Source organism: Ylistrum balloti, unplaced genomic scaffold (genome assembly GCF_031769215.1).
Source record: "Ylistrum balloti isolate Yb309-2 unplaced genomic scaffold, AGI_CSIRO_Ybal_v1 Utg370526, whole genome shotgun sequence".
Taxonomy (NCBI): domain Eukaryota; kingdom Metazoa; phylum Mollusca; class Bivalvia; order Pectinida; family Pectinidae; genus Ylistrum; species Ylistrum balloti.
In genome coordinates, this window is record NW_026782336.1 from 56,459 (window position 1) to 67,420 (window position 10,962).

The 10,962-nt window shown below is 33.7% G+C and overlaps 1 protein-coding gene across 1 annotated transcript; it reads right to left on the bottom strand.

Moving 5' to 3' along the window:
• Positions 1 to 2,328: 2,328 nt before the first annotated feature.
• Positions 2,329 to 9,861, bottom strand: LOC132555918 (uncharacterized). Its single transcript, XM_060220294.1, is given in 10 exon segments — positions 2,329 to 2,615; positions 3,547 to 3,694; positions 4,188 to 4,376; positions 5,386 to 5,673; positions 6,020 to 6,435; positions 7,917 to 7,943; positions 7,946 to 8,160; positions 8,439 to 8,620; positions 9,120 to 9,358; positions 9,849 to 9,861. Coding segments are annotated over 10 exon segments (2,004 nt in total).
• Positions 9,862 to 10,962: the final 1,101 nt, after the last annotated feature.

Below are 10,962 nucleotides of genomic sequence, written 5' to 3' on the forward strand. Positions count from 1 at the left end.
TTAAAGACATAGATGTATATCACGGGTTATGTTACATACATGTACATATATATATATTCATCTTAAAAACCAAAATACAATTGATAAAAAATGTATATCTTGACAGACATAAATTTTACATCAACCTTTATTTGTTATATTTTTAATGACGTCCTTCTTCATTATTAGTAGTCAAAAATGATTCCGTATAAATAAACACACAGGTATTAGCATATTAAACTAATGACCAAACATAAAATCCTGATACCTCACACAGTCGATTTGTATTGTAATGCACAATATATATGCAAAAATCAACATGACTTATAACAAAGATCTGATTACTGACACATTTGCAGCGTGTGACAATAAATAAACACTAGACGCTTTCCGACTATACTAGCTAATTGCTTCGACAAATGTTGTCACCTTGCTACTTGAAGAGGTGGTATGAACTGTGACCATGACACGTGTTGCATATCGATTTGCTTCCAACATGATGTACAAATGTTATTAATACTATTTAATTATCTGATTCTGAATCAATTTCAAGTTTCAATAATTATAGAAAAAAATGCCTAAAACTCATTGACGATGCACCAATGGAAAATATGTATAGGGCTAAATCAAGTAATATCGTTCTCTGATGATAATTGAATTTTAAAATTTTTGCTTTATTTCGCTCCACCTATTGCATTGGTATAGTAATAGGGTCATTCTCTTTTTAAGACAAATGAGAAAATATATTAATGTAAGATAAAAACAAAAAAATGTTTTAAAATATGTACAGTATGTTACTTTCATATCACATTATTTGTTATGATTTATAATTAAACCTGTTAAAAACCCTCTAAAATGTAACTAATTACATCCTATGTCTTTGTTGGTATTCACAGTTGTTTTTGGAAACAAATAAAAACCATATTGATAAAAGAAATACAGGCATTTAAACTGTATTCAACAAAATATGAACTAAAAATACAGTTAATTAAAATTCATACAAAGAATGAACAAAGTGTCGGTTTGTTTCAAAAATGTGTGTCTCCATTTATATATAGATATATGTATATTCAAGATATTTCAGTATATTGTATTGGTATTTGATCCTGATATAGGGGTGCATTTGAAAACAAAAACAGGAACAAAAAACCCCGACAGTAGGTGTTAAGACGTTACATAAAATAATCACTGGCTATATCTATAATCTATAATGATATATCAATCAGGAGTTTAAAGGATTGACTTCCAAGGAAAATGAAAAAAATACAGTATTAAAAATAAATGTCATTCTAACATACTGGTTATATATATAGAAATAAACTTAACCAAATTTAACAGATACTCAAATATAACATAAGTTAAATAAATTCCAGATCGGTTAACAACAACCTGCCTTATCAAATTTATCTGTTAATATTACACCAATTACACAAGAGAACGGAGTCATGCTTAAACTGCATTACACATATACACCGATGTAAGCCAAAATACTATCGTCAAGTATTTCGTATATTCAATTTCCGAAATCATTGACTATAAATACATCTCATACATTCTGCTAATAGCTCGTGTAACCAATTAAAACTTTGTGGATTCTAAAATACAAACTTAAGATGGCACCGTTCACGATAAATTCACGTTAGAAAGTTAGAAGTGAAGCTTTGAATTATTAATTTTTAAACAAATCAATGTAGTTCAGCATGATCAACAAGCTACTGAGCTGAGGTTATAGTTCATAAAGTCTTAGTCATTTGGAAGATATTTTTTCTCAAAATCTACAGAACAGCAATGTCATAATACGGCGTCACGTGACATGTATACCCAGCAAAGATGTCATGATTTACTGTATTACTGGTGAATCACGTGTCATAACTTCATACATAATGATCCACAAGCCATGACTCTTAACATTTTAACAAATCAGATCTCAAAATTGTTCTCAAATGGATTCTGAAAACATTATTTAACAGCAACTATTTTATAACGGAACAAGTACTTTATCAAAGTAAGAAATAAAAATATATCACCGCTGCGCTTACCATCAAATGTATCACAATATGAGACAGAAAAGCTCATGTGAATATTGACCTTTTATAAAAAGATAGATAATGATATACAAATCAGCAAACTTCAAATACATAAATCGGACCTTGTATCAGTAAACAAACGAAATTGCACTTTGTTAGTAAGTATATACTATGTACTCGGAGACCTCCACAGAAATTTAGTTTTCACCCATTACCTGCCTTTCTCTATTGGGCAAAAACGTTCTGAAACAGTAGAATTAGAATTTAAATGCAAGTTTTTAGGGTGAATGAAAAACTAGTCAAAAATGAATCTTATGCAAAATTAAAAACCTGAACGAAGAGGGTGAAAACAACTGGGACGAATGATGCCCAGTATAGGGTACTTTTGCTCAAACAAGAGCATGGTCATCACACTCGCAAGACTGAAATTGACAGAGGATGCAACGCCTGTAACAGGAGGTACAGGTGTTGCCGATGTATATGACCAGCTCCCACACCGGGGAAAGTTGGCGGGAGGGGAGGGTATCTGGTCGAAATCATCGACCTGAATCACAACTCCCATTCCAATGTTGGCATGAAACTCAATGTGACAGTGCATAAACCAAAATCCTGAAATAGAGAAATTGCCTTTTGATAGAGTCGTAGTTTATCACTTTAGTTTAAATTTGGTTCGATTCAAGAATGTATTCAATCTTATCTTGCAACTGCTCTTCCTTTGCCGAAATGCAAGTTGTTTTGCGGTATTCGGCATTAATTTGTTTTCTGATTACCTTAGATATTTCATTTGAAAATGTAAATAACAGATCAAATAAGCGATTGTATTTGTTGTATCAAAGACGGCTTTTTTCACAAAAAATAATAAATTTGCATTTTATATCCATTAAATTGTGTAACTAGATTTACGTACAGAGCAATTATTTTGACGTTTGTCATCAGGCACCATTCAGGGTTACGTGAACGTCAGGTAAACAAATATTGAATAGTCCTAACAAACTAATTATAGTCTGAATTTTCAAGAAGTGTTGCAGGATAAGTAGAATACAAAGCCAGTGTCTAAAAATATAAGCTGCATTTTGGCTCGGGAGAGAAAGACAAAAGTGGTTCCACAAAGGCTGACCACTTCCTTCAGTCTTTCTTCCTTTCGCGGCAAAATACAGCTTATATTTAAAGACACTGACCATATATTCTCTATAGTATTACTATAACAAAATTAAAGTTTGTCAGAAAGTAATGAAATTGCCATCAAAAGAACATTTACATGACACTACTTTGGTAAAGCTACATTTTAAGTATGACACAGACTTTGCTAACCTATCAATTAAAAGTCTTTGTTTATATATGAACAATAACATCTCGAAATGCTGACAATTATTTTGTTTTAAATCTGTAAATGAACGTGTTTATTCGAAAATTGTTCCATCGAATTCGTCAAACAAAAACTTCATGTGTTTTCTTTGCTAATACTGAGAGAATACTTAAAATTGATAAATCAATGACCCCTTTATTATTTCACATTTTTGCTGATCAGTGGGATGAGTACCTGGATTGTTGGCATGGACTCGGAGGATGACATAACCACCATCTGGAACGGTAACTGTGTCTTTATCAACAGGAGACGTCAAGTTTCTGATCAGCTTTCCTTCATTGTCCAGACGTTTCACCTCCTCAAGGGTCGTAGACTTGCTGAGCTGGAAAATGCATAATTTACAACATAAACATTGTTGATGTAAAATGATAAATACTTAAGAAATGAAAAAATATAATGATGCGTCAGATTTTCATTTACAACCAAAAGTTACGTTTCACCTCCTCAAGGGTCGTACACTTGCTGAGCCGGAAAGTACATAATTTACAACATAAACATTGTTGATGTAAAATGATAAATACTTAAGAAATGAAAAAAATATTATGATGCGTCAGATTTTCATTTACAACCAAAATTACGAAACCTTGCTGACTAAAAATTTCATTAAATGTTATTAATTTTCCTTAATATAAACAAAACAGAAAGGATATTGATTTAAAATGTAATTAGATAGTGGTTTAGATTGTGTTTATTAGCTAATAATTTTGTAAAACATCCTTTATTGTTAAGTGGTTCACTTTGAACATAGACAATATTCTGTGATACAGGTAAAGATACACGTGTGTTTACATTTTATACTGTGTTGATATACACACCCTGTCCATGCCTATCACCCTAAACTTATGACCGTGAAGATGCATTGGATGATTGGCATCCCAGATCTTTCCTTCATCGATAACTATAAACTCTACAGTGTCATCCAGGTCCACCTTTAGTGTGTGAATACATTTACAAAATTCCTCGGAGCAATTCCTTTTCACAGTGTCAGCATTACAGAACATCTCCTACAGATAGAGTAAACAACTTTTTTACTATATGTTTACTAATGTTCACGGGTCAATAGGTTATTTAAAACATCTTAACACAATAACGATCACACCTTGACAATTGAGTCCTTCCAGGTCTTAATGCGAATTTAACTATCATAAACCTACATACCTGGTCATGCATTCGTACAGAGTTAACCAAATAATTTTGTCACGTTTGTCATGGTAATGATAACATATTAAGTGCGATTAGGTTTCCTCCGTTTAGAATAAAATCAGTGACTTGATTGTTGTGAAAAACATAGCTAAAACGAAAACACTGTTGAATGTAACAGTAAACCGAATTTGAACGAATAAAATTTCAACAAGTTTCATGTACTTCATATTAGGTGGAAGGTAAATTGAAACGATTTCGCACTGGCTATTCTATATACAACCTCATTTATATAAATAAATTGCATGGCTAACTTTTTATTGAAGAGTCGCTCGTTTGTGTGCCTAGTACAATTTTTGAGACTGGTAGATGGTTAGCTTTACTGATGAACTCAACTTTCCGAGCCTGCATGCCAATACCAGCTATGACGAGTTCAGCTGTATGATGCAGATTAAGTTGCTATTTGCTAACATATAATCCATTCTAAATTTCTGTTGAAAGATGTTGTATATTTATGAATCTTTTGTATAAACTTTAACGACAATGTCATTGATCAAACCAACAAGAATATATATCTATATGGTTTTTTCCGAAGAAAAGGATATAATTAATCGTGAAAAGATACTTAGTATCCCGATGATGATATTAAGAAAATGTATACCTCATTTAATATTACATTTTACAATCAGGATTATTGTGATGTATCAAATGATAATTCCAATATTAATATTCTCTCTCACCCCTCCGTACTCATCGTATGTCGTAGAATTTCGATAAAGAATTACAAAGAATATAAATAAATTGATAAATGATTAGACAAAAATAAATAGAAAAAAATATATAACCCTAGCGTCAGAGTTGGTAACTGCGTACCTGTGGTATGTCATGGAATTGTGTCAGAGGAGGGGAAGGTGGCAGGGTATTGCTGATATGATTTATCTGCGGTGACAATAAGTGGTAGTATGCCTCCACGACAGTGGAAGGGGAAACATATTCAGACCCTACATAGAAGTTATAGTTGTCGATGTTGTTAAAGTCCATTGTGAGGTAGAACTTCTTGTCTGGTGTTTCCTGAAGTGCTTTGTTTGAAGGACGCATATTGTCAAGATGCGTTACTGGTACCAGCATATCTGTTGCTTTTTTATTCCATGGATTGAGTTTCTGAAAATAGGACAGACCATTCACAAATTTAAGAACAATACTACTGACATATTCTTAAGTTAATTAACCTAATTTGTATATATATAAATATAGCAATATGCGAGATTCCAAAGCTCTTACTATCTGATGTTATTTTTTCGTAATAATGATAACTTGTTATTGAAGTAAGACAAGGGGGGAAAAGTAAAGGAAGAGAAGCAGGTGCTTTTGTCTAGTATCCAATGTGATTGTTGATAATAAAAGAATTTGAAAAAAAGCTTGATTCTAACTGTCCATGGCAGGAAATAATCTTTATAAATAAGATATATTTTCCTTATCATTAGTTGTTTAATGGACATGATTTCACCTTTCCTTCTCGGTCTCCAAACTGGTGTCCTATTGGACGAGTCGGAAACTCTTCGACTGCACCACTGTAACGGAGGATAGCTTGTTGGTAGACACTTTTTGCAATACAACCAGCTTGTCCCCGCGCCCTGACCCAATAATTGTCCACAGGCTGATCGGCTAGAATGACCACATCAAAACGCTCACCGGCGAAAATATTGATGCTTTCAACGTCGATAGGTTGGAATGGATTACCGTCACTGCTGATAACGCGAAGTGTATGGTTGTCAACGGATAACTGTATTGGACAGTTAAATATACCATTGCTTATTATCCGGAACCTGTAGCGCCGCCCGTGCTCAACATTAAACACTTCATATGGTGTTGTGATGTTCTCACTTCGTTCACTGTTGTAGAAAACACGATGAGCTCCTCTTCCTTAATAGAATAATTAATAAAGACGAAATATTAATATCTATTTATGTACTCTTTCGATATTGAAAATAGCAATATGAACGTAACTATTATGGTCGATAAAAGAAAGGATTTATTACGCTCCTATCTCTACCTATGTGAAATACGTATATCTCATGTGAACACCCACTTTGCCATACTGATGTCACAATGACATGAGAAGTCACATTATGACGTCAAAAATCATAATCCTGTCCTATTATTGCTTGCTTGGTTATGACGATTTGTCATCTCCATCTCATAAACAAAATAAGTCATTACACAAGTTCCTGTGTGTGTGTTTTTTTCTAATATGGCTTTACCTTCTATGTATGTAAGAGAAAGCATACTATATCCAGCACAGCAGTTGTTTAGAAAACATTGTGTATTTTTTTCAAATTATCAAATATTTGTGTAAGAGATGGGAGAAAAACAGTCAACCATATATTGATATGTGGGATGTTGGGTAATCTACCTTTGGGTATAGAATTTGGATTCATAACCGAGGCAAAGCTTTAGCATAGAAAGACGAAATAGCTGTATGATGAAGTTTAACTCATTGTTTAGTTTCACCGTATCTAACTCCAACTGCATTAAAATGTACCATTTACTTGTGTGTCTTTTATACACTCTTGGTAGACCCTGCTGGTAGACATTTAGTCCCGAGGTTTGCCAAATCCTGCATGCCATGTTTGAATTAATTCGAATAGTGGCACGGTAAAAAATATACACGTACTTTACGTTGTTCTAATACATGATAATTATGAAATTTATTGAATAATGGGGCTTTGGGTTTTCCTCAATTTTCTCATTGGCTTTGAAATTTAGGCCCTAACATCACTGACCAGTCCTAGACGGATGAAACAACTGTATGATAGCTTCACTCAGTGTTTGGCTCTACTCTGTCTATCTCTAAATTTGCATAAGTAAGTTCCATTCACTTGTGTGTCGTTTGAACAATGTTCGAGTAGAATATCCATTATTCCACAATAATGGACCAACATAATCATGTTTTATTCTATTGATCTCCAATACACGCCATGTAAGCACCCGAAATTGTCAAATACATCAAACATTAATTTCCTAAATAGTGAATAATATTATATTGAACATTGAAACACCTTTTCCATGTTCTCTCATTTTGTGGTTGTGCTTTTGCATATTTGTCTACGGACTGAAGAGTGATATTATATATATACATATATATATATATATATACGCTAAATCGAATAAGGTATTAATATTTTATCATTACATGTTTCAATTCGATTACACACAAGATTTCAAAATAATGCATCATTATACATTAACATATTTAGAACACCTTCATTTTTTAATGTTCATGAGTAGAAAATGCAAATTATAATGCAATTTTTTGGATTAATGACTTCTATTAGGAAAATAAAATGGTAACAATATTTTGAGATATTTTAAAGGCAATTGAATGAAGTAATAACTGGAATAACCATTAATGAGAATTGACGCCGGCTTTTGTCACCGTGAGCTTGATGATGGTTGGCAAAACGATCTAGAGTTAATTCCATCAACCAATCGTTGACGAGCATGGTATGTTCGGGTAAGTCTTAGTCATAGACACCGTGATGGAACTCGCGTTCTGAAGCTTGTCGAACAACATCAGAGCGATGTTGTCCTGAATGTCCGTGCCAAAAGTGGGTTCCAGGACCGCTAACTGTAAATCTGTAGAATGAAATACAATTCAGCTATAAATTTGATCGTTGCATAACTTTTAACTTAAGTTTGTGAACGATTACAATTTATTGAAAAATGTCACGAAAACATATCGCCATGTTCAATAGCATAATGATTTTTTTTAAAATTCCAATTTTTTCCATAATCTTCAAATCTAAAATGAAAAAAAACTATGGGAACACATTAACAAAACGGAGACTTCTGAAAAAACACTAGGAAAATAAGACCAGGTATTCTTAAAGAGTTACCGTCTTCTACTTTATCGACACCTGCCATCTGTAAAACTTGGTAGATCCAAGAAAATGATATCGCATTCTCGTGTATGGGGCACTGGGGTAAGCATACCAACCCCGTCCATGTGAGGGCTGCCTCGCGGTAGGATACCGTGTCAATGAATTGACATACCCATTCCATTCATTTTGTTATGAACATTAACCATTACAGTGTCTCCCTCACAAACCTTCAACATAACATGAACTTTATAGTGAGTCTGTTAAATATGATGATTTCTAGATAAATAAATTGACATAAAGGGACTAAGTTGATAGTCATACGTAAAGACAATCTGATCGAGTTCTAGGTCGATACGACAAATATGGGGACTAAGTTGATAGACAGCCATACGTAAAGACAATTTGATCGAGTTCTAGGTCGATACGACAGCACGGAAACATATTGGCACAAATCAATAAAACATTTGTACCAGAAGTTTAAACAATCAATTCCTATTCGTAATTTCAATAAATATTACTTGCAAAAGGAAGAGTGTATTTTTGTATCACTTCATTACACTTGAATGTTTTGTATAACAAATTTCTGAAAGGGCTGACAGTGTTTTTAATCTTTCTAATATTTTATTACCTCACCTCAACTATTTTTTTTATAAATTTAGATCATATCATTAGACAACAGATGAAGAGATACAATTGTAGCAAAGATCCATAAAGCAAGTAGACAACCATACGTATACACTGCTTGATATGTATGGCTGGTCCCGGCAACATCCTGTTGACGACAAGGATTGCCCGGGAATTACCGTCGGCTGGGATACACCCGGGTCTGTAACAGTCCGTGATGTTGTGAGGACAGTCACGGCACGCCTTGGTCAGAGTATAGAAGGTTTCGGCTTGGAAATCATATTCACAGAACATGGGAGAGTTAACTTCACATGTCCTGATGCAAGGGTGGTCCCGATGATCTAACAGAAACCGATTCGAAAGCATTCATTCCTGGTCAAACAAGCGAATGATTGATATAACGTTACACCTGGTATTATGTCATAGAAATCAATATTTTTCAACGTCTTGAAAAAAACTGTTCCTCTAATGAAACTCTTTTTTCACAAATAGTATGATAGTGATATAATTTATGTACAAAGCATCGTTTTGAATAATTAGCAAGTAGTTCTATTGACTTAATTCATATCTTATATACACTTACATTGAATTCTAACTATATTTCTCGGAGATTGTTTATCTGTGGTTTAGTTGTTTATAGGGGGATGGTATACTTGTAGAATGCATCTAAAGCCACGACGTGAGAATGGAATAAATGGAATCTGTCAGCTCTGCTTCTGCACAGTCATAACAAATCTTATGAAATAGATGTTATTGCACTGTTAATAGGGTAAGTTATAACCGACGGAATACAAATATCGGTGCGTAACAGATGATCGAAGTTTGACTCACGTTTCACCGACATCATGCTTTCTGAGACACTGGTATGGAAGGTAACCGCCAGTATCATAATCGTCAAGGAAAGCATGGTGTTGTAGTCTATAGAAAATGGATTAAGAATATCAATTACGCCTGTGATATGAATATGTCTGATATGTTGATATAATAAGACTTTTATGTAGAAATGTGTTCATTTTTTTCCAGTTACTTAATTATCTAATTGGATAGTTTGGCGGCAAAGTGGTTACACAATCGCCTTTCAACTAGAAGTTCTAATCTCCGAACGGACGTGAAAATAGGTCACCTGCCCGACCATGTGGATCTTTCCTGGTCACTCCAGTTTCCTCTCACAGACTTCTCGTGCTCTTACGTCCGCGCTAACAAGAGTGATTGACACAAACAGTATGTGATGTTGCGGAAGTGTTGTAAAAATATATGAAGTTTAACTTAATTATCTTTGATACTAACATCAAGGATTTAGGATCGGGTTATAGAAAACCATTTTTATCTTAACTGATACAAAGATACAAAAAACATGATTAAATATCTTTTGGCCAATTCTACATCCTCTCAATGTTGTATGGACTGCTAATGTTTCATCCGTAATTGTCAATTATACGTACCTTGCCCACCGGTAGATATGCTGGGTGTCAATATTTATTATCTCTGTTTAGAAATGAAGGTACGAGAGATTTAAGGGCACGCATGAGGTTCCAAAAGAAATCGGCATATAGGTGATGAAATATTTAGTCAAACGTGGCAAGATGAAGACATGCCTTGAGAGTTATATATAAATACGTCCCGTCAACATTGTACCCGTGTTTAATATACATCCTTTTTACGATTCGTATACCATGTACATATATACTGAAACGAATAAGAAACGCAACTTCAAATTGTAGGTTTAATAAAATAATACTTGTGAGCATTATGTCTAAATTTCATATGTAATAGTTAATATTGAATATTGATGTAACATCCTCTAAATGTTTTGAGATTTTTAAGAAAAGGTCACTTCGCTAGGTCAGGATTGGTAGTACCCAAGTTGAAATGGCAGCAGTTTTGAAACCGTGCCCTAATATCGTGTGTGTCCTCCTCGAACAGCTATAGCATCTCTAATTCTTCG